Genomic DNA, 24,478 nt, shown 5'->3' with positions numbered 1-24,478 from the left:
GGGACCACGGATCCAACCCCACCACTTGGCCTCCGAGAAGGCTCTGGTTCCAACATGTTGTTCCCCATGACATGGAAGTGTATGGGGAAAAAAAAAACCTAGATGGACAAACGGTCTTTTCAATAAACAATAAAAATTATAAAAGTTGTGTGTGGGGGCGCCTGGGTGGCTCAGTGGGTTAAAGCCTCTGCCTTCAGCTCAGGTCGTGATCCCAGCGTCCTGGGATCGAGCCCCGCATCGGGCTCTCTGCTCAGCGGGGAGCCTGCTTCCTCCTGCCTCTCTGCCTACTTGTGATCTCTGTCAAATAAATAAATAAAAATCTTTAAAAAAAAAAAAAAAGTTGTGTGTGGAAATGTGAAGAATTGTATCAGTATTGGTCACACTGAAATAAGCCCTTGGTAGAAAATCAGAACTTATGCGGTTAAGATGTTCTGAACTCTGGGGGGAGTGGGGAGGTAATCCTTATTTATTTATCCCAGTTAACAGAAGTAATGAAACAGATCTAAAATGGCAGAGCCAGGGTCTCGATGATCCCCTACTATTGGCATGACTCAGACACACGTTAAAACACATCTGTACCCCCTCCTAAGCACGGAGAGATGGACAGCTAGGGGTGGGACAAAAAGACAAAGGTGTTGCTAAAGACCCAAATGTTCTAGAATCTACTCTGGGGTTAAACCAATGGTTCTCAATCGGGTGCAGTTTTATAGCCCCCACCAGGGATATCTGGCCATGCTAAGAGGTCATTTTAGTTGTCGCAACTGAGGGCATCAACTGGGTCGGAGAGGGTAAAGGTGCCATTAACTGTCCTGCGTGGAACAGGAGCGCCCCCACAACAGAGTATCCAGCCGAAGTGTCAGCAGCGCCGAGGCTGGGGAGCCCCAGATCGAAGAGCACACACAGCATGGCCCGTCTTCCCCAAAGAGGTTTCTCTTCTTCTGTCACCAGGAGAGAGTCCCTAAGGACCCTTCCCCAAAGAGGCTCACCCCTTTTCCAACACAGACATCCTCCTGACCTCCCTAAGTCCCTTGTAAAACGCAGCCTCAAGTGCATCCATGGTCCACTGGGCTCATATCTGCCTGCTTTCCCTTGAGAATGTGGTACTCGGGCCTGAGCACCTTATCTGCCGGGTTGCCACCTGCAGTCGGACAGGTGTTCAGCACAGGCGACAAGTGGGGGCTGAAATCCAGCCTGGGTTCTCCTAACAAGGCTGTTCCCCAGCTGGGAGCTGTGCCCACAAAAAGGGTCCCTTGTAAGGGAGCTAACAGCAGCCCTGGGAGGTGTCGGAGCCTCACAATGTAGGGCAAGACCCCTGCCCCTCCATCCTAGTTAAAGCCACTCCTACCCCAGAAATCAACTTCCTTGCAGACAATTTGCTCCTGACCCCGGTGGTCGACTTGATACTATTAACTTTTTGCTAGCCTCGTACCTTCCTCTAACCTAGAGAGCAGAGACTCAGAAAATGTCCTTATGCACTTACTAAATTCTGTCCTCTCTGACTCCATCTGGTCCTCTGTCACCCAAGTCTCCATGATGGCCCCATCTCTCCCTGTTCAGTCCCTGCCTCCATCCCTCCTTACCTGATAAGGGTCGAGGCTTCCAGCACTTGCTATGGAAGCAGTTCTCAAACAGGCCACTGAAAAACACCTCGTGGGACTCCTCGTTTACAAGCCGAACCCAGAAGGGAAAGATGGAGACCAGCAGTATGAGCAGGTAGCCCAGGGAGGTCAAGGCTGGGGCTATGGCCCACGTGAATCCCTTCATATCCTTGTTCTCTAAAGTCATCATCACCTGTTCAAGGGAAAAATGAGGGCTTCTCATGCGGAACAGGGGAAGGAGATGACTCCTGCAGAAATATTAGCACATACGTGAGGCTCGGGAAATGTTGATTTCTTGGCCTGGATCAACTTGAAAACCTTACAGACCGCTTCAGCAGACCTAAAATATGCACGAAACGTTTTCTGCCACTGAGTCACTGGGGGATCTTGGGCAAGTAGGGTCCCTTCTCTGAGCCCCAATTTCCACCTCAATAAATGATGTTGGACTAGGCCAGTCCCAAAGCCCCGCCAACCCTAAAGTTCTCAACACTCGATTCTGTTAACAATCACCCCACCTGCAAAGACCCCCTGCACTGTGCTCCGCAGGCAGCTAACAGCCAATAGCTTTGGGGATTCCAGGATGACAATGGGGGTGGTTATTAGGCCGGGGTCTGAAGTGCAGAAGACAGGGCCCTAGAGAATGAGTGGGCTGCTCTCCCTGGTCCATACCCTGTGCAATCCCCCCAGGCACTGGGGCCTCTGCATGGTCCCAAGGCAGACCCCCCCACCCCCGCAGCCGGGGCAGGGAGTGTCTGTGAGGCTGTGGGACCCGCAGAGTGGGGGGTGCGCTCATGCACATACACCCCCCAAAATCTGCTATTTATAAACGCGTGAACACAGCTACTCCTCTCTGAGTGCTGTCAGACTGGTTTGGAAACAGCCTCCCACACTTTCCCCTCCTTCCTGTCACTAGCTTCTCTTCTTCCCACCTGAATAATCCTTCGCTCTGTCCAAAGCTCCCCTTAGATCTTCCCTCCACCCCCCAGGCCACACCGCTCAGTCACCTCACTGCTGGGCCTCAGTTTCCTTGCTCTAAAATGATGGAGTCAGGCAGTCCCGAGAGCAGTCCTAGCTCTACAGCCCTCTGGTCGGAGCCATCCTGACCCCGGCGCTCCACGTGGGACCAAGTCCTCTAGACACTGTGAGCAGATGGTCTGCACCCCGGCCTGTTCCCCCGCAACCTCAACTTGCCTGAAACAGGCTTTCGTGTTTTCCCGGCTTTGGTCACGCTCCATCACCACAGGACCCCTCCATCTCATCGGCCGTCCACCCAGGAAGTCCCCAAGCCCCTACTCTTCCTGCCCCACGCACACAGGTCTCCTTCCCAAGCAGCTCCAGCCTCCGTGGGGTCCTTCGCTCCCCAGGGTGGGGCGGGGGGGCCCTCTGCCTCTCCCATAAAGCTCTGCTTGGCCCCATCCACGGCAGCCACCCCTCCCAGCCACAAGCCACTACCTGTCAATCTGTCTACACTTACCGGACGCCCCATGCCCAGCTTAGGCCAGAGGCAGCGATTCAGGGATGAAAAAAGACAGGAACTTGCGGGCTCTTGATAACTAGAGGGGAGAAAGACACAAAAAACAGTTCACTGGGTACAAAGCTTTCCTCCCCCCTACCTGGGTGACTTCAGGGCCAGATGTACCCCAGCGTGCCACCTCTTTTCTGACCCCCCCCCCAACCTGGCAGCTCTCCAGTGAGGAGGACCTTGCCAGCCTTCTGGAACAGCCCTTAGCACGGGGATTAGACCACTGCACCCCACCGACATGCAACTTGGGGGATGCACTGATCTCAGCCAGACTCAAAGGACCCTAGACATGTTAATACAACAGGGAATCTGTAGACCCCTTTGTACTGTTGAAACGGAGAACAGGAGAGAAAGACCCACCACCGTCGGTCAGCACAGGCGCAAAGGACCAGAGGCCCACAAGGCTGCCCCTCCCTCCTACTTCCGGCCTCAGGCCCAGAGTTCAGCTTGGTGACTTTCAAATCAGGAACCAGTGAATTCTTCCTACTAGATAAGCTCATTTGCATGAGTGAGAAAGAGAGGGTGAATGGGGGGGGGTGGGTTACAGAATTGCTAAAATTTTTAATTTTGCCAAAAGCATGCAAAACAGGAACACTTGGGTGGTTCAGTGGGTTCAGCCTCCACCATGGGCTGAGGTCGTGATCCCAGGGTCCTGGGATCCAGTCCTGCCTGGGCCTCCTTGCTCAACAGGGAGCCTGCTTCTCCCTCTCCCTCTGCTGCTCCCCCTGCTTGTGGTCGCTTTCTCTCTCTCTCTCAAATAAACAAAATCTTTAATTTTTAAAAGAAAAGGCATTCCAAACAAAACAAAAACAACTGTCAGTGACGCAACTATCACACTGTTTCAATTATTATTTTAAAAGGACCCAGGAAAGTAGAAGAGTTGCAGCTCGGTGGAGCCTGAACCAGCCCGGAGCCGCGGGCCTGGGGAAGCTTCCTCAATCGGGGTTCCCTCTGGAAGAGTCCCTGAGCCACCCTGCAGCAGCCTGGATGCAGCCCTGTTCCCTCCCGAGGCCCCGCGCAAGCCCCGGGGTCAGCAGGGAACTGTACTGGGAATGAAAGGGATGGACAAAAGAAAGTACATCTGGTCGGAACAGTGGGGGTACCTGTCAGGGCCACAGGAGCCCCAGCCCCGTTCCCACCAGTGATTCGGGGCAACCTGGGCAGCAAACTGACCCCGGTTTGTTCAGAGGATCCTTCCTGCCAACAAGCTTCCTTGGCCCTTCTCTGGCCCCAAAGCCACGGGGACATTTTGCAGACCCCAAAATGGACCCAGATCTGACGATCCGCCCGCACCCCACAGTGGGTCCCAAGAGCGCGTAGGGTTCTGTGAGGCCTGGAGGTGGAGGGTTGGGGTCCCTTTTCACAACCCCTTCTCCGCGGAAACACCCTGCCCCTCCCTCCCCCGCGGCCTCCCTTCCCTCCGTGCGAACCGTCAGGGTCTCCTGGAGGGCCCCTCACCCGCGCCTTGGTCCCCCGGCCCGGAGTTTCGAGTTTCCGTTGGGCCGAGCGAGAGGATGCGCGGTCTGCGGACGGAGCCCACGGAGCCCGCGGGGCCCTGCGGAGAGGGGCAGGGACTCACCGGCCCTGCGACCGCAGCCGCCCGCCCCTCACCTGGCTCTCGGCTCCGCAGTCCCTGGCCTCCGCAGCTGTTCGCGGTGGGTGCGCTGAAGGAGGTGGAAGCGATCCGGAGCCGGGCAGATCTGAATTCGAATTCCAGCTCTGCCATTACCAGGAGGGTGACCTTGGGTAAGTTATTTCTCCTTCCTGGGTGTCAGTTTTCTTATTCCTGAAACAGGAGGGGTAATAGTAACGCCTCCTGCGGGGTGGCTGAAGGGGCCTAATGGCAAGTCCCTGGAGGAAGGCCCCAACTCCTCAGGACCCTTGATTTTTTTTTCCCCCGATTCAAAATAAAAGAGCTATAAAACACATTCTTGGGGCAACTGGAGAAGGTCTGAATAAGAACTGCACTTCAGACAGTATTAAGGAATTAAATTCTTTTTCTGAGGTATGTTACTAGAGTCACAATGATGTAGAACCACCTTCCTCTTAGGAGAAGCATGACATTGTACTTAGGGGTGAAGGTTATATCCACGCTCACTTTCAAGTAATTCAGAAAAAAGTATATGGATAGAAAGCAGGTACCAGAAAACAGTAATAATTATTAGTCTGAGTAATTATACTTTTTTCCAGCTTTTTGGCATATTGAAATCTCTCAGATAAAATTATTGTTTAAGAACATATACACAGCAAGGCGCCTGGGTGGCTCAGTGGGTTAAAGCCTCTGCCTTCAGCTCAGGTTATGATCCCAGGGTCCTGGGATCAAGCCCTGCATCAGGCTCTCTAGCTCTCTACTCAGCAGGGAGTCCGCTTCCCCTCTCTCTCTGCCTGCCTCTCTGCCTACTTGTGATCTCTGTCTGTCAAATAAATAAATAAAATCTTTTTTTTTTTTTTTTTTAAAAAGGGCATATACACGGCTGGATGCTAAACTCCGGTTTATCATTCAGCTCCGCAGTATCTCAGTGCTTTCTCCAATGACAGATAAGATGTTCACTGCATACAGTCCTTACCCTCATGGAGCTTGCAATCTAGCACAGAGACAAGTAACTGAATAATTCTTTCTTTTTTTTTCAGATGTTATCAGTGCACAAAGGAACATAGCTACAGGGATTGCAGAGGCAAATCCGGTTCAAGGGAAGACCTGCAAGGGGGCAGGATTTAGACGGAATCTTATCCCCGATAGGGGACTGCATTGTGCAAAGGTTTTCACTGGCTCTACAGCAAGAACTACTATACAGAACACACATGTGTGCACATGCACACAGAAAAGCTTCACTTACCTTTGCTACACTCAATGCATGCAAATATTGTCTATCCTTCTCCGGTCCTGCCTAATTTTTTCTTTTACCCTCAGTGCTGGTTGCAACTTACTATGATAAATTAATTTATGACCCATTAATTGCTTTGACTTACACTTGAAAAATACTGTGTTCAGGGGCCCAACAAATTTTAAAATGACTGGAAGGAGTACCCCCAAGAGGACTGAGGAAATCAATGGGCAGTGCTGGGACGTGAAGGGTCTTGTAGAATTTCATCCTAAGGGCCACGACAGGTGAGATGAAAGCAGTCATGTTTGGATGGCAATACCCAAATTCCTCTTCCTCTTCCCATCTTCCCTTTGCCCAAAGACTCCTACCTCTTTAACCAGAGCACAGGAAATGCCTCTCACCCAGGGGTCCCAAGGCTATATACACAGCAAGGCTAGAGGCTACCAGGCCAGCCGCCACTAGGACTGGAAATTCTAGAATGTGTGCATAGGTTTAGGTTATAGCATCCTCTAGAAATATTTTAATATTTTCCCAGCTCCAGGGTAGAGGATGGACAACGGAAGAGTAATTGCCTGCTGGAAAATGGGGTGGACCCCCCCTGAACTGGGGCTCTGACTTCCCCTAGGCTCTGTGCTTCCTTCGGCCAGAGTTTCAAAGGGAAAACCCAAGCACCCAAACTGTAGTTTTACCAGGTAACAGAACTGGGAAGTGAGCAGGCGTCTGCTCCCTCCCCCCAGACCGAGCTTACTGCCCTCAGGGAACCCCCCCTCAATAGCTGGCTCCAAATCCAAGGCCAGAGCCCCCTCCCACAGCTCCTTCCTCCTGAGACATCCTGTCTCCACTTTCACATGGGGCCCCTGATGCACTCCACAGTCCCAGCCCTGTCCTCTTACTAGCCCTTAGTGACTGAGGCACAGATCCTATGTGGTCTTTTTGTGTCCTTCTCTCGGCACCTGTAAAGCATTAATATCCCCTGTCGCATGGGTTCTCAACCTTAGGTGCACATTAGAATTACCTGGGAACTTGCAAAATGCCAATATCCAGGCCAAACACCACACCATAAAATCTCTGAGACTGGGACCGAGGCAATAGTCTTCTGAAAGCTACCCAGGTGATTCCAGTATGCAAGCTAAGTTAAGAATTCCTGCTCTAGGGACGCCTGGGTGTATCAGTTGGTTAAGCAGCTGCCTTCAGCTCGGGTCATGATCCCAGCGTCCTAGGATCAAGTCCCACATCGGGCTCCTTGCTCAGCAAGGAGCCTGCTTCTCCCTCTGCCTCTGCCTGCCACTTTGTCTGCCTGTGCTTGCACTCAATCTCTCTCTCTCTCTCTCTCTCTGACAAATAAATAAATAAATAAATAATCTTTAAAAAAAAAAAAAGAATTCCTGCACTACTGGGTCCTGTTGCAGCTGGGAGCTATGAGGGACCAGGGAGGTGGGGTTACTATGGCGTCAGATGACCAGTCATCCCAGTTCGCCCAGGACTGAACATTTCCTGGTGTGGAATGTTCAGTACTAAGACAGAGAAAGGTGACCAACAAAGGGGCTGAGTGGTTGCCCTTGTGTTTACCTGTGATCTAAGAGCTTGGTCAGTTGCTTGGCCACTTGTAATGGTTGTGCCCAAAGAAGCAGAGCCCCCACTTTAGTGTTTTGTTTTGTTTTTCCTTTTTTTTTAACATTTTATTTACGTAATCTCTATACCCAACATGGGGCTTGAACTTACAACTCCAAGATCAAGTCACATGCTCTACTGACTGAGCGAGCCAGGCATCTCACCTGACCACACACACACACACACACACCAACCTCAGTGCTTTTGATGCTGCTAGACAAACTCTTTTCTCCCCTTTCCTGGTCTCCACAAACACCTCTGCCCTTTGAAGCCTGGCATTTGACCCCACGCACTTGCCTTGTCCTGGGGTGCCCCTCTCTGTTATTCTCTGTCAATCAGAATCCTGCCCAGCCTTCAACCCCAACTCATCAAGCCCTGCCTTATCCCTGACACATCTCAAGACCCCACAGAAGGAAAGAGCCCTTTCTGTGGTGAAGGGAGTGGGGATGGATTCAAGGAGGGTCATGTGTCAAGTGCATAAGTGGGCCCTTGAGCTCAGACCCGACCTCACAGAGGGCAAGTCCATTCTCAGGACATCCAGATGCAAGGCAGTCCTTAGAGCAAGGTGACCCTCAGTGAGTGCTGATAATCACCTATCGATTACAGAGGGAGAAAAGTAGAGGAGTGCAGACAGGAGATCTGAAATAAAGAAGACTGTGGTGTCTGGTAAACAGATTCATTCCAGAGCCATTCACTTAGTACCTGCTGTGTGCACAGCACCAGACCAGACTTGGGGGCTATGAGACTGGCAATTTTCCATTTTAAGAGTCCACATTGTAAGTATAATTTTCATTGATAGCTTAGATAATCATTAATCCAAACTAACTGGAGGAAAAATAATCTGATTTTTTGTAACCAAAAATAAGCATTTACTTGGGGTGCCTGGATGGCTCAGCCGGTTAAGCATCCAACTCTTGATCTCAGCTCGGGTCTTGACCTCAGGGATATGAGTTTGACAGCCCTCACCCCACCCCACCCCAACCCCCGCTAGGCTCCATGCTGGGAAAAAAGAAAAGAAAAAAAAATTTTTTAAAGCACTTACAACAAAGTAGATATTTCTTTCAGATACCTAACTTAACAATATACTACTCAGTAGAGGTGCTTTTGGAATTTCTTTTTTTTTTTTTTTTGGTAAAGATTTTATTTATTTATTTGACAGACAGAGATCACAAGTAGGCAGAGAGGCAAGGCAGAGAAAGAGGAGGAAGCAGGCTCCCCGCGGAGCAGAGAGCCCGATGTGGGGCTCGATCCCAGGACTCTGGGATCATGACCTGAGCCAAAGGCAGAGGCTTTAACCCACTGAGCCACCCAGGCACCCATGGAATTTCTTCTTATTAAATATTCAAATATTAAATATTAAATATTCTTATTAAAATATTCAGGCTAGGGGCACCTGGGTGGCTCAGTCGTTAAGCACCTGCTTTCGGCTCAGATCACGATCTCAGCGTCCTGGGATTCAACCCCATATCAGGCTCCCTGCTCAGCGGGAAGCCTGCTTATCCCTCCCCAGCTCCCTGTGCTTGTGTTCCCTCTCTATCTCTCATAAATTTAAAAAATCTTTAAATAAATAAATTTAATTAATTAATTAATTTTTCATGATAAATGGGTGCTCAAAGTTTTTTTTAATTTTATGGTTCCCAACTGGCTCAGCTAGTGGAGTATGTGACTCTTGATCTTGGGAGTCATGAGTCTGAGCCCCACGTTGAGTGTAGAGATTTCTTAAAAATAAAAAATATTTTTAAGAATTTTATCCATTATGGGGGCGCCTGGGTGGCTCAGTGGGTTAAGCCACTGCCTTCGGCTCAGGTCATGATCCCAGGGTCCTGGGATGGAGTCCCGCATCAGGCTCTCTGCTCAGCAGGGAGCCTGCTTCCTCCTCTCTCTCTCTGCCTGCCTCTCTGCCTACTTGTGATATCTCTCTGTCAAATAAATAAATTCTTTAAAAAAAAAAAAAAGAATTTTATCCATTATGTATCACGCTATTCAACTGCTTGGCTATTCAACCTTTTCCTGGACAATTATACAGTAGTGAAGCTCTGTCTCAGGTTTGATTTAAATTTTGTTATGAAAGAGTTTGAACCGTGACTTTTTCTCAAAGGAAATCATAAAATTATTTTTTCAAAAACAGCCAGAAATTAACCATTCCTCTCTATCTAAACTGAAAATCAATGTGTACTTGTTCAAGAACAGTAAGCACGTGTATGACTAGGATTTGATCAGAGAAGTAAAACCACGAGGACACACACACACACACACACACCCCAGCAAAGGCAGAGCAGGATCCAGGCAAAGGTAGGCCAGTTGCAGCGCCAGCTGCTGCGGCTCCCTGGGGAGCTGAGTCAGCAGATTAGCAACAACGTGGGTGAGCCACAAAAATAATAACTGCTGCTTTTCTTCTGCCCTCCTGGTCTCCTAAGAATCTCCCTCTAGCCCACAAGAACCAGGAAAAATACAGAAAAGGGAATTCTGGCAAATGCAGTTCAGCCCAAGTTGACACATAACAAAGCCCATAACGTGTCATCGAGAGATTGTTGGTCTAGAAAATTTGCCTGTTTATTAAGTGCATTTATGTCCTATAAAGCAAAAAGAGAGTCTGCAAAGTAGTCTGCAGAACACTGAGGAGTGACATGCTGGTGCAAGATCCAAGAGCCACTTCCATTGATAGTTACAACAACTGGAATAGATGAGATAGGAGAGTTACTGGGTTCAAAGGTCACCCGGCTGCCTTCTTGACCTACAAGTTCAAATCTAGAATTTCCTGATTGTTTCTTCCCTGGGATGGACCTAACTCATTCCATTTTCAGAAGACTATGAAGATTTGGACACCAAACCACAGAATCTCCCTCTGATGCAGATCCTTGACACCAAATCATAGTGTTAACTGAAGGTTCTGCTTAGCCACCACCTTGGTCGTGCTGCATTACATTCCTTTCACAGCCCTCTCTGACACACACTTCTCCAAAGTGAATCTGCTGATGCTGAGTAAGGCAGAAACTCCATCTAAATCTTTTTGTACATTGAACACACCCATGAGATTTGTCAACCATCTGTATTTTCAGGTTTTAATAAGAGCTGAGCCAGCACAGAAGGCCGTCCACCCTCATGAAACCCAAAGGCTTTCTCCCAGGTTGCAAGCACTGACATTTAATCAGAGCTGAACTCTGACCAAGGGCTCTACCCACTTCATTTCATTCAGTTTCTCTCTTGTGTGGATTCCTAGATGACTGGAAAGATATGAACTGTACTTGAAGGTTTTCCCACATTCTTTGTATTCAGAAGATTTTGCTCCACCATGAGATTTCTGGTGCTAAATAAGATAAGAGCTCCAACTGAAGGACTTCCCACATTCACAACATGCATAAGGTCTCTTTCCAGTGTGAATCCTGTGGTGTTTAATAAGAAGTGAACTCCTACTGAAAGATTTCCCACACTCGCTGCAATCATAAGGAGTCTCCACTGGGTGGACTCTGGTGTTCAATGAGGTGTGAGTTCCGACTGTAAGTTTTCCCACAGTCATTGCACTCATATGGTCTCTCTTTGGTGTGAACTCGATGGTGTTCTGTTAGATTTTAACTCTGGCTGAAGGCCTTCCCACGCACGCTACACACATAGGGTTTCTCCCTCGTGTGGATTCTCTGGTGTTAAACAAGACTTGAGCTCCAACCAAAGGTTTTCCCACAATCATCACATATATAAGGCAGCTCTCCTGTATGAATTGTCTGAAGCTGGATAAGGTGTGAGCTGCACTGGAAGGTTTTCCCACAGTGACTATATTCACAGGGTTTCTCTTCAGTATGTGTTCTTTGATGCTGAATAAAGTTCGAAATATGGCCAAAAGCTTTTCCATATTCATGACACACATAAGGTTTCTCTTATGTGTGGATCCTTTCATGCTGAATAAGGTATGAGTTCCACCTGAATAATTTTCTACAAATATTACACATTTGGGATTTCTCTTCAATTAAGAATTTGTGGCTGTTGGATAGGGTTTGCGATGTTATGAAAGTTTTGTCCATATTCACAGAGCCCCTTGTGTTTGTTTTGTTCATATTCATCTCCTTTGTGTAGTCGTAGCCCTACTTTGAGAATTTTAATAATTAACTGATCCTCAGTCCAGTTCTCACCATCTGACAGAAAATATTTAAAAAGTAAAATATAACAAGAAAAACTCCTGGTAGGGAACAAAATGATCAGAGTATTCCAGAAGTATTTGGTTTTAAAAAAGTATGAAAAAAAGTATGAAAAATGGCCTTGCAATATAGGGAAAAGATGGATACAAGTTGACCAGATTTGGAGGAAGTGGTGGGGAAACTAAAATTTGGGTTTATAAGGTAGATAACCAGACAGATATACTGGGATTAGCAGAAAGGGAAGCAGAGTTTGAGGGAAGTGGAGTCATCTCAGAACTTTAGAAGGGAGAGGCTGGGAGCTACATGTGGGGTGGGGCAGGGTCTGAACAGATAAATTAAAGAGGAGAACCTCACCCCAGAGGTTCTGCCCACATAGCACCCTGGCCACATGATCATCCCTGAGAAAAAGGGAAGACTCCCTTCATGTATCAGAGACTAACACCTTTCTCACTAGAGTATCTCTCTCTACACTCAGATGTTCACATGCTCATTCATGAACACAAACTCGGACCTCATATGCGTCTTTTAGAAATACTGCAAATGGGTAAGATTTGATAAAGGAAGAGATGGGAGGAGGAAAAGTTATTTAAAATATCAACCACGGGGTACAGAGAAATATTCCCAAGTTGATTTCAACTCTAAGAGAATATACAAAAACAAATCCTGTACCCCTGCATGCAAGGGAGACAGGAGAGAAAAACATCTCCTATTTAACACATTTCTCCCCTTAACTGAAATACCGCTTACTAAAGCTGGAGAGGTTGCTTTGCAATGATATTAGAGAAAGGAGGCCCTGTGCTAAGAGGGTCTTTATGAAAGAAGGGGGTGCTGTGAAACAGCCAATGTCGCATTTCCATCAGCAGTGAAAGCGTAACACATAAACAGCCCTGATTTTATTTGTCAATGGTCATTTTAAGAATTTAATAATCGGGACGCCTGGGTGGCTCAGTTGGTTGGGCTGCTGCCTTCAGCTCAGGTCGTGATCCCAGCATCCTGGGATCGGGTCCCACATTGGGCTCCTTGTTCGGCGGGGAGCCTGCTTCTCCCTCTGCCTCTGCCTGCCATTCTGTCTGCCTGTGCTTGCTCTCTCTCCTCTCTTTCTCTGACAAATAAATAAAATCTTAAAAAAAAAAAGAATTTAATAATCATCTGTGCTGTCTTATCACAGAACCATATTCACACTTGTTTTCCACCTCCAAATATGCCCTCATCCTCTGCATGTTGTTTAGATATTGTGTTGGTTTTTTTTAAATATTTTATTTATTTATTTGACAGAGAGAGATCACAGGTAAGCAGAGAGACTGGCAGAGAGAGAGAGAGAGAGAGAGAGAGGGAAGCAGTCTCCCCGCTGAGCAAAGAGCCCGATGCGGGACTCGATCCCAGGACCCTGAGATCATGACCTGAGCCGAAGGCAGTGGCTTAACCCACTGAGCCACCCAGGCAATTTTTCCTTCTGATAAGAATTTTTAAGATTCCCCTCTCTCAGTAACTTTCAAACACACAATATAGCATTATCAAGTATAATTGCCAGGTTGTACATTACATGCCAGGACTTGTTTATCTTATAACTGGAAGTTTCTACCTTTTAATCCCATTCATCCAATTCCCCCCCTCCCACCCTCCACGAATGGCAACCACGAGTCTGTTTTCTGTGTCTGAGTTGGGGTTTTTGGTTTTTTGTTTTGTTTTGTTTTTTTGATTCCACATATAATTGAGATCACACAGTATTTGTCTCTGTTTGATTCATTCCACTTAGTGTAATGCCCTCGAGGTTCATCTGTGTTGTCGAAAATGGCAGGATTTCCTTCTTTTTGTAGCTGTACAATATTCCACTGTGTATACTCATATATTTTTGTAGGCACAGCACATCTGCTTTATCCACTCGTCCACTGATGGACACTTAGGCTGCTTCCATGTCTTGGCTACTGGACCTAATGCTGCAGTGAACGTAGGGGTACAGGTAGCTTTCCGAGACCGTGCTTTCATTGCCTTCAGATGAATACTCAGAAGTGGAACTGACAGATCATATGCAGTTCTGTTGGTAGGTCACCAATTTACATCCTCACCAACACGTGTTAACTTCTTGTCTTTTATGCAATAACCATTCTAGCAGTGTGAGTGATTACTGACTCAATGTTTTTACATCCGCTTGTACATGTGTTTAACTGTTTCTCTTATATGTCACACAAATTGCAAACAGAGAACACCAGCTAGCTCTAAAAAGCTCGGTAACTTAAAAAGAAAGATAAAGGCATCAATCGAGTCTAAATACTAGCTAGGCAGGCCAATTCTTTTTAGCAAGATACCATAATGAACTGGCACTATGAATTCAAGTCACTCGCTGTGCATGGTCCCGACAGAACTTTCTGGGGTTATACAGCTGTTCCACATCTGCACTGTCCAATACAGTAGCCAATGGCCACGTGTGGCTACTGACCACTTGAAATGTGGCCAGTGCAACTGAGCAGCTGAGCTTTTAGTGGTATTTAATTTTAAATTAAATCTTTACAAAAAATGGAAAAATCAATAGCCTAGGAATGCCTCCATTTGGACTTGGATTTGGAATACTTCATGAAGCAGGAGACGTGCCTTCTGTGGTTGGCTTGGGCAAATATTAAAATGAGATTTCTTCTACATCTCCCTGGCCTGGCCCGTCTTTCCAGCCTCATTCCCCTCTCTTCCCCTACATAAAGCCTCCTCTCCTTTCTGCTGGACCATGCTATTTGTTCTCTCCCAACATGTGAAGGCTTAGTATCCTAGAGGATGAGCCTTTTATGTGGCCCACTGCCAGAGAACTGACAGCCGGCCCGACATCTTCAAGAATAAATCCTACAGCTCTCAGGCCCCGTTCAATATCGCTCTTTCCATTAGGCTGAAGGTGATCCTTCTCTTACAACTCTTGAATCCTTCTCTTTACCAGTCCTGTGACACTTGACTCATTCACATTTATCTTACTGAGCACCAACAACATGCCAGGTACAGTCCCAGGTGCTGAGATACAGCAGGGGGCAAACAGGCAAAAACTCTGCCCTCGAAGGTCTTTCATAATAGTAAGGGAGCTGGATAGGAAACCTTGTAAATTACATACTACTAGATGATACAAGTGGTACAGAGACAAAAGCAAGAATAGAGAGCCAGAGGGAGGGAGCGGGCAGAAGGGCTGTAATTCTGCACCCCACGGTCAAAGAAAATGACACAGAAGCAAAGACTTGAAGGAGATAAGGGTTTCTGGCAAAGAGCATTACACATGGAAGAAACAGCAAGGGCAAAGGACCGGGGTCTTCAAAGAGTCAAGTATGACTAGAACGCAATGAGCATGGGTAAGAGTAATGAGAAATAAGGTCAGAGACATAGAAAGGAATCACAGAACACTGGACCCGATAGGCTATTGTAAGAGGTGTGCTTTTATTGGGTGAGACAGGAAGCCTTGGGAGGCTTGGGACCAAAGGAGGACAAGACCTGACATTTCAACAGAACACGCTGCCGGCTATGTTGGGAAGAGACGGTAGGGAGGCAAGGGCAGAGGCAGGACAACCAGCCAGGAAGTCACCACCACAATCCAGATGAGGGATGATGGCACCCTGGACCAAGATGGTGGCAGAGAAGGTGGTAAGAAGTGCTGGGATTCTGGAAAAAAAATGGTGATGAAGGTATGGACAGGATTACTGATTGACAGGTATGAATACAGAAAAACAAAGTTTTCTCTTGGTTGAGTAGCTGAAGGGATTGTGTCCCCTTCTCCTGAAATGGGGGATATTTATGACAGGTGACAGCATCTCCAATAATCGAAGAAGAAATTTCTGCAAGGCTCTCATACCCTAAGTCTCTTGAGATCATATGTCTCAAATGTGCTCCTCCTTCTGGTGTATGAGTATTTGTTATATTGTTCTTTGCAAATCTCCTCTAGCTTTAGCGTTTACAAAATAAAAAGGGAACGGGTGACAACGAGCAGTAACTCCCTTTTCTGCCCCACATCTACTCGGTAAATAAAGTACTACTGTTTCTATCTACAATACACTCCTTGGTTTTTGTCCCTATCCTCCTATTATCACTAGTAACGGCCTAAGTCAGATCCTAATCACCTCTCGCCTCCCGTACCACACTCAACAAATCAGATTCTCTCCCTCGATAAACAAAGGTCACCGGCTAGCCGCCTATTAAGAAAAACCGACACAGGGGTGTCTGGGTGGCTCAGTGGGTTAAAGCCTCTGTCTTCAGCTCAGGTCATGATCTCAGGGTCCTGGGATCGAGCCCCATATGGGGCTCTCTGCTCAGCGGGGAGCCTGCTCCCTCCTCTCTCTCTGCCTGCCTCTCTGCCTACTGTCAAATAAGTAAATACAATCTTTTAAAAAAAAAAGAAAGAAAGAAAGAAAAGAAAAGAAAATCGACATAACATACTTCAATATCTACCAAACGAAAGCTAAGCTCCTTGGCCTGGCATTCCTTTCGCACAGTCTTACTCTACTCCGCCTCACAGACTCACCTTCTGTCACATCTCCATTCTCCAGTCAATGTGACCAGTTTCTTGGCCATGCATATCCCCCCCGCCATGTCCTTCTCCTCCACCTATCAAAAAACTATTCAGGGGCGCCTGGGTGGCTCAGTGGGTTAAGCCGCTGCCTTCGGCTCAGGTCATGATCTCAGGGTTCCGGGATGGAGCCCCACATCGGGCTCTCTGCTCAGCAGGGAGCCTGCTTCTCTCTCTCTCTCTCTCTCTGCCAGCCTCTCTGCTTACCTGTGATCGATCTCTCTGTCAAATAAATAAATAAAATATTAAAAAAAAAAAACCTATTCAACCCTCCAGACCCCAGCTCAAAGGCAGTCTCCTTCCTGAAACCTAACCCTACTCTAATCCCACCTGGAAGTGAGCTCGCCCTTCAATCTCTAAAGTATTTGCTTTCCGCCTCCTTCAGAGAATTTAACCACATCGTCTTGGGGCCTCTCCTTGGAAGTATTTTCAGTTGTGTGTGTTCCCTTCAATTTATATTGAAAGTATCTCTATATTAAAAGATGTCTTCCAGGGCGCCTAGGTGGCTCAGTGGGTTGAGGCCTCTGCCTTCAGCTCAGGTCATGGTCCCGGGGTCCTGGGATTGAGCCCCGCATCTGGCTCTCTGCTCAGCAGGGAGCCTGCTTCCCTCCCTCTCTCTCTGCCTGCCTCTCTGCCTACTTGTGATCTCTGTCTGTCAAACAAATAAATAAAATCTTTTAAAAAATAATAATAAAATAAAAGATGTCTTCCAGGGGTCCCTGGGTGGCTCAGTGGGTTAAGCCTCTGCCTTCAGCTCAAGTCATAACCTCAGGGTCCTGAGATTGAGCCCCGCGTCAGGCTCTCTGCTCAGCAGGGAGCCTTCTTCCCTTCCTCTCTCTCTGCCTGCCTCTCTGCCTACTTGTGATCTCTGTCTGTCAAATGAATAAATAAAATCTTTTTTAAAAAAATGATGTCTTCCATTTCTTTGTTTCCAAGCCCAGTACTATGTAAAGAACCCTGCACACAATTCGGCGCTTCAAAATGCTCCTAATTAGGGCGCCTGAATGACTCAGTTGGTTAAGCATCTACCTTTGGCTCAGGTCATGATCTCTGCATCCCGGAATCTGGCCCCACATCAAGCTCCCTGCTCATCGGAGAGCCTGCTTCCTCTCCTCCCCACTCAAGATCTCTCTTGCTATCTCTCTCTCTCTCAAATAAATAAAATCTTCAAAAAAAAACAAAGAAAACTGAAAAAATGCTCCTGATTATCTCCCAGCAATCCAGAAAAGAATCGTTAAGTCACTGAGGGGCCCAAACAGACCATTTGTAAAACGTCTTCAGGACTGAGGCTCAAACAGAATTCAGAGAGATGTATCTCCTCATGGGTCAGAGCCACTTACGGAAAAAATATCAAAAACTTGGATTCAAACCCTGGTAGAGAGTAGAACCTTCTGGAATGCCTCAGCAGACAGTGGTCAGACTGAGACAGACCTCGAGAAGCCCAAGAAGAAAGCAGTTGTCCCCTGAAATAAACAAATCAAATGTGTCCCTGTGGACGAAGTTTTTTAAAAAAAAAGTTTCTTCACTGATCTGCTTCTAATTTAAAGGGAAGGGGGGAAGTGGTTTTTCTAACCCTAACTACAAAGCTGTGGGATCCCAAGTATATTTACTTCTAACAGCAGAAGAAATGAGCATTACTTACTGTACTGGGTCCAACAGTGCCGTTTCCCTGCCCCGCCCCCCACTGATTCATGTCCACCTGGAACCTCATATATGACCTTATTTGGAAGCAGAGTCTTTGCAGAGTTAAGATGAGATCAGAATGGATTCGGGTAGGCCCTAAATTCAATGACTGCCATCTATATAAGAGAAACGAGAGGAAGATTCAGACATGGAAACACACAGGAAAGAAAGCCATGGGACAAGTGAGGTAGCCTTAAGTGAAGGAGCACCAAGGATTGCTGGGGACCACCAGAAGCTGGGAACAGCCAAGGAGGGATTCTACCCTACAGCCTTCAGAGGCAGCACAGCCTTCGTGGACTTCTAGTTTGCAAAACTACAAGAGAATACAGTTCTGCTGTATGAAGCCATGAAGTTGTGGTAATTCGTTACAGAAGCCCTAGGAAACGAATACACTCCCTGTTTGATTTGGCCAATCAGCAAACATACATCCCACCTACTACATGCAAGATACCAGTAGAGGGCTTATAAAGGTGCTTCAAAGCACAATCAGGAAGGACAACCCCTACCTAGGTGAACTGGAGATGGCAGCCTCAAAGAATGACGTTGATCAGGATCAACAAGATGAAGAATATTCCAGGCAAAAGTAAGCATCTGTGAAGGGTCAGCAACATGGAGGGGAACACTAAGTTTAGGGAATAATTTTAAAAAAGAACGAAAAGAAAACCTCCATGTGAGTGAAATATATGACCCATATGGGCCAGAGATACAGCAGAAAAATAGAGGAAAACCAGATGGGGTGCCTGGGAGGCTCAATCAGTTGGGTGTCTGACTCGATTTCGGCTCAGGTCATGAGATCAAGCCCACATTGGGCTATTCGCTGAGCACAGAGTGTGCTTAGGATGCTGCCCCCCACCCCACTGGCACTTTCTCTTTCTCTCAAGAGAGGAAGGAAGGAAGGGAAATAGGAAAAGGGTAGAGCCAGATATGAAGAAGCATATATGCCACACCCAGGCCTTTGGATAGAGACTGACTTGATCAAATTTGTTTCCAGGGAAATTCATTCTGGCAGCAGATGGAGGATAGCCTAGAGCAGGGGACATGGCCAATAGCATAGAGATGTGTCAACCCTCCAAGAAAACTAGAATGGGTCTAAAGTGAGGAAATGGCAGTCACAGGCAACAGAATCAGGCCTTTCTGAAGAAAAACTGACAGGATTTGGCGGTGGTTGACTGAATATGGAGGGAAGGAGAATAGTAGAGTACAACTCCAAATTTTCCAGCTTGGGAAAACCAGTTACTACAATTAACCAAGACAGTCATTGGAAGGTAGGAAGGTGGGGGCCTGGCAGAAAACAAGGAGCTCCGAAGTACACCCATGAACATCTAATATCCAGGTCCCAGCTCACAGCAAGAGCAGAAGAAAGCAGTTAAGAGAGGTCCTGAAAGGGGATAGGATCACCCACAGGAGTGAAAAAAAGAGGGCTAAGAACAGTTTGGGGAAAAACCAATGTTTAAACACAGATGGAGAAACAGGAGTGGGGAAGGCCCGAGAAGGCAAAAGAAAGACCAGAGGAAAAGAGAAGAGTACTTCCGAAACCAAAGAACATGATGTGCAAGGAACAGCGATCACATCAACAAAAAAATAGTTATAAGGCACCAAAAAATTAAAGCTGAAAAAAGGTGTCCAGTGGATTCATTAGCTAAGCCACTGGCAACGTGGCTTTGATCAATTCTGACGGAGCAGAAGCAGTGCCCTGCGTTACAAAAGCAAAAGCAACTAGTGATAATTTTTTTTAAGGGGTATGAGTGACAGGAACGAGGCTGATTGTACCCAATTCCTCCCTAATGCTCAATCAACCACCAAGTCCTCAGGTTTTCATGTAAACGTCTCTTGCATCTGTTTGTTTCCTTCCTCACAGCCCAAGTCTGCTTCAGAAACTTCATGGAGGAGGCTCCTGTGCATGGACACTGGGATATGTAGCTTTTGGGTAGGCAGAGAATGTAGGGGACGGCAATGCACATGAGAAAAAGGACACAAAGGCACAACGGTGGAGAGTGCAGACACACCAGTCTTGCTGGGTTTGTTTTGGGGAACACACAGGAAAGATTTCAAGGTGGGTTGAGGCCACACTGCAGAGGACCCTGGATGTCAGGTTATGGAGTATGGACTGAATGCAGTGGGCACTGTGAACTAACATGAGTAAATGAGTATTTTAGAAGGTGAATACAGGCACTTGGCCTTTTAGAAAGACTAGCAAGAGGGAGCCTGTGGTAAGCATCTATCCTCTCTCATTAAATGTTGGCTCCTTTCAGGGCGCCTGGGTAGCTCAGTGGGTTAAAGCTTTCGCCTTCAGCTCGGCTCATGGTCTCGGGGTCCTGGGATTGGGCCCGCATGGGCTCTCTGCTCAGTGGGGAGCCTGCTTCCTCCTCTCTCTGCCTGCCTCTCTGCCTGCTTGTGATCTCTGTCTGTCAAATAAATAAATTTTTAAAAAATATTTAGAGAAAAAAAAAAACTTGACTCCTTTCTGGAACGCCTGGGTGGCTCAGTCAGATAAGCGTCCGACTCTTGATCTCAGTTCAGGTCATGATCTCAGGGTCGTGAGATCGAGCCCCGTGTTGGGTTCCATGCTGGGCATGGAGCCTGCTTAGGATTCTCTCCCTCTCCCTCTGCTCCTCTGCTCGCTCACTTGCTTTCTCTAAATAAATAAATAAATACAACAACAGTATACTACTTAAAAGAGAAACGCCAACTTCATACATTTCTTACTCTAAATTCTTTCAAGGTGAGACTCCTGACTTCCAGGGCCAAAACCCAGTCTACGGGGATCTCCTCTTGCAAACTTCTACAGTTTATTGTCCCAAAGCCTCTCACAGGTAACTATTCCAACTCTTAAGTTCGCGGGTGAGTAGGGGTTTGGTTTTCTTCCAACTTAGTCCCAACACCTCATACTAAGAGCTCAATCAATACCTGTCAACTTAACAAATTAGTCTGAAAACATAGTTCTTACAAATAAATGTGTAAAAGAAAATCTCCCCAAAAATAAGCCATCTCAGAGTCTTTATCTAAGTCTTTGTCACCCATTTTAATAATCTTTTTTTAAATTCCTACACATATATCACTTAATGGTGGGATGGATGGCAGATTGAAATAAAAATGTTGATACTCAGGGAAAAAATGTTGATACTAATAGCTTAACCTCATTTTCCATCAGCAGGTGGCAGCTTATCTACTGTACTCCACAGGCAAAGCACCCTCTTGGAGTTTACACCTGGGGGGGGGGGGTAAATGTATCTTCCCTAAGGATGAAGGAGAGCTTGGGTAGGATGAGCGGAGAAGCCCGCTCTTTTCCTGGCACTTCAGGTATGGGACATACTTGGCTGAGTTCATTCATTCATTTATTCACACATTTCCTGAGCTTCTCCGAAAGCCAAGCAAGTTGGCAGGTGCTGGAATGACAGATCCTCCACGACTTAGTGCTAGGATAGTACTGCTGAGGCAGGTCTGCTCCACACAGTCAAGAAAGGAAACTTCGGTTACAGACTTTATTTACAGGTAATAGAGCCCTGAGGTTAAACAAAAAGGGGAGGGGGGAGTAGTTTTTCACCAGGCCAATTCTAAGTGTAAAGTTAACCGTGTCCATCTGATCCGAGGCCGCGGCTGGAAGGACAAAGTTTAGACAAAGAAAGCCAGCTAGGTCAGCTCCTCACCCTTGCTCTTTCGGGGCTCCTGCTGGGAGGATGGGTACAGGGACTCCGGGGTTATCTGCTCAGACAGCTTCTCCATGGGCTGGATCCAATCCCCGGTGCTGCTCCAAAGACAAGACCTCTAAATTTTCTTTAGAGCGCGGCACAACGGACGGGCAGTCACTGCGGGAAAGGGAGGGAGAAGAGGGCAGATGTAGGGGAACCGGCAAGTGAAGCTTTTCCAGGAGAAGGTCCCACTTCTCTCTCCCCAGGCTGCCTGGGCCCCGGAGCCGGGGGCGCGGTCCAGCCTGAGGCCCCACCCCCACGCCACCTGGGTCCCCTCCGCCAGAGTCCCACCCCCGCCGCAGGACCGCGCTTCTCCCCGCTTCTCCCCTAGCGACAGCGCGGGCCGGCAGGTCCCGGTCCCGGACCTCGATACTCACTGGCGCAACCGCTCCGCAGCAGCATCGACCACGGTCCCCCGGCACGACTGGAAACTCGGGCTCCCCCGTGCGCACTTCCGGGTCCCGTCTAGGCAGCTCGGAGGTCTCCTCTCGATCGCGAGTTCTCAAGGGCCGCTGGGGAGCTTGGCCAAGAGCGGTTTGGGATAGCGCTTCTTTCGGGCCCCAAGGAGGCATTGAGGGAGATGGGGCTAGATTTCCCTATTTGCCCTTCATCACCCATGTGGACCTAGGATCTAAATTGGTTACTTCTTTCTCACCCCTATTGTCCCGTATGCACTCCCATTCGCCTACTTCCTTGACCCCTGCGGTTTTACCACCCATCCCCACCTCCCTTCTTCCAAATCACAAGGCGGGAATGACCCTGCTGGGAGGAAATCCCTTATCTATACCTGCAATCCAGCCTGTCCTCTCCCTATGTCGCTTCAACCCCTACACTACTCCAGTAACCCCTAACTGGGCCTGGAGTATGTAAGTAAGCAGGGCTAACATATTGGTATCCATGGGCTAAAAGAGGAAGAAAAGCCTTAGAAATAGGATCAAGATTTCAAACACCCTACTGTGCCTAGATAAGTTTGCCAGAGGTATATTTGATATGTTGATGCAGGAAAAATGTTAGGGAAATGAATTGTTCCTGATAGGGATATTTCCTGCTAAACTCAGAAACAGCAGTTACCACTTATGGAGTAAACTGGCGTCTCAATTTTCACAACAATCCCATGAAGTTCGTACTTTTTCACAATTTTAGGCGCCCCAAACTGCAGACTCAGTAAGTAAAGCCAGCCTTTAGACCCCTGGCCAGTTCAAACCAGAGCCTGGGGAAGGACAAAGGCTAGACTGGGTGGAGATATGTAATTGGAGCAGGTATGGGGGAAAAAAAAGAGACACTGTCATTATGCGCAAGTTTGTAAATTTATTTATTTATTTATTTATTTTTTTTAAAAATATGGAACGCTTCACGAATTTGCGTGTCATCCTTGCGCAGGGGCCATGCAAGTTTGTAAATTTATAAACATGGATTACAAATATGAGGTCAACCATTTTCTAAAAGTGAAGAGTGTGTGGGTGCCTGGGTGACTCAGTTAAGCGACTGCCTTCAGCTCAGGTCGTGATCCCAAGGTCCTGAGATGAGCCTGCCTGCATGGAGCCCCACATCAGGCTCCCTGCTCAGCGGAAATCCTTTACCCTCTCCACTCACCCTGCTTGTGTTCCCTCTCTCGCTGTGTCTCTGCCAAATAAAATCTTAAAAATATAAAAGTGAAGAGTGTAAACAGGATGCATCAGCAAAATAAAAAATTCCAGTATTTATTTTCTCATTGACTTGTACAGTGCACTACCTGTTTGAAATCATCCTTCTAGTCTCAGATTAAACACTGGTTCATTCATGCACCCATATTTTGAAGGGAGTAGAAGATGTGATCCCAAAGGGTACAAATCTTAGCAAAAAGAGATGTCAAGGGGCGCCTGGGTGGCTCAGTTGGTTGAGTGACTACCTTCAGCTCAGGTCATGATTCTGGATTCCCCGGATCGAGCCCCGCATTGGGATCCCAGCTCATGGGGAGTCTGCTTCTCCTTGCTCATGCTCTCTCTCACTGTCTCTCCCTCAAATAAATAAATAAAATATTAAAAAAAAAAAAAAGATGTCAAGGTTTGCTAACTCCAGTAAGGAGTGCCTATGAGGAGGCAGTTCCTACCAGTCTAGGATTCCTGATGACCTCTCAAGCCATATTTAAGTTCTCCAAACCCAGCATATCCCTCCCTGGACGATGCTAGTCCTGCACTGCTAAATGCTTGCTCCTTAATTCGCTCTTTTTTAGACTTCATGCTAAACACTTACATTCTCACTGCTTTTTATCGTGATGTTTATATTTGTAATTCTTTGGCACTTAATATATGACCAGTACCTTTTCCATTACTTGGTTTAATTTTCATGCTATTATTAATCATCACATGGACAAGGAAACCAGAGGCTAAAACGTCCAAAGTCACACAGCTAGTAAACAGCAAAGCTGAAACACAGGTATGTCCAATTCCCAAGTCATTGCTGTGACTTATGTCTTCATTACTTAGTAGATGGTTTAACTGTGCCCACAGGTTAGCACTGAGTATCACACAGCATCTGGCAACTGTATTACTGAATGAATGAAAGGATAGATGAGGTCACACTTTTAGATGTGGGAATCCTGTTGTGCTTTGCGGTTATGACACCCAAAGGGCCTCCTTTGAACTTCATTCTTAAATCTCCTCAGTTGCCCACTACTTCCTAGGGGGAGCCATTCCTCCAGAGAACTTACTACATTGAACATGCCAAACTCTTTCATCTGGAGGCCTTCTGACATGCTTTTGCCTGAAATACTCTCCCTGCTCCTCTTCCAGTGGTCCCCACCTCTCCAGTCTACATCTATCCACTCTCTTGCTCAAGACAAAAACCTAGTCATCAAACTTGATTTTTCCCATTACTCACCCTGTTCACTGCTATAATTTAATCAGAAGTGAT

The 24,478-nt window shown here is 47.2% G+C and overlaps 1 protein-coding gene and 1 non-coding gene across 3 annotated transcripts in view; both read right to left on the bottom strand.

Moving 5' to 3' along the window:
• The window catches only part of TMEM225B (transmembrane protein 225B), a 28,039-nt gene extending 5,731 nt beyond the window's left edge, over positions 1 to 22,308 (bottom strand). The window contains exons 1-5 of one of the 2 annotated variants that reach the window (XM_044233770.1): positions 21,964 to 22,308; positions 21,545 to 21,703; positions 4,732 to 4,906; positions 3,073 to 3,151; positions 1,581 to 1,791 (exon numbers count right to left, since the gene is read on the bottom strand). In XM_044233770.1, coding sequence (XP_044089705.1) covers positions 1,581 to 1,791; positions 3,073 to 3,084 — 223 coding nt within the window. In that variant the 5' untranslated portion in view covers positions 3,085 to 3,151; positions 4,732 to 4,906; positions 21,545 to 21,703; positions 21,964 to 22,308. Of the gene's footprint in view, positions 1 to 1,580; positions 1,792 to 3,072; positions 3,152 to 3,480; positions 3,513 to 4,731; positions 4,907 to 21,544; positions 21,704 to 21,963 lie in introns of those variants that run through there. The other variant, XM_044233771.1, reaches the window with a different exon arrangement.
• Positions 22,309 to 22,921: 613 nt separating this feature from the next.
• On the bottom strand, positions 22,922 to 23,024 carry LOC122896226. The gene has a single exon (XR_006382386.1). It is a non-coding gene; the product is annotated as a U6 spliceosomal RNA (small nuclear RNA).
• Between the last annotated feature and the right edge of the window lie 1,454 nt (positions 23,025 to 24,478).

This window comes from Neovison vison, chromosome 14 (assembly GCF_020171115.1).
Source record: "Neovison vison isolate M4711 chromosome 14, ASM_NN_V1, whole genome shotgun sequence".
NCBI classification, from domain to species: Eukaryota; Metazoa; Chordata; class Mammalia; order Carnivora; family Mustelidae; genus Neogale; species Neogale vison.
The sequence above is the reverse complement of the archived record's forward strand: the minus strand, read 5'-3'. Positions and strand labels throughout refer to the sequence as shown.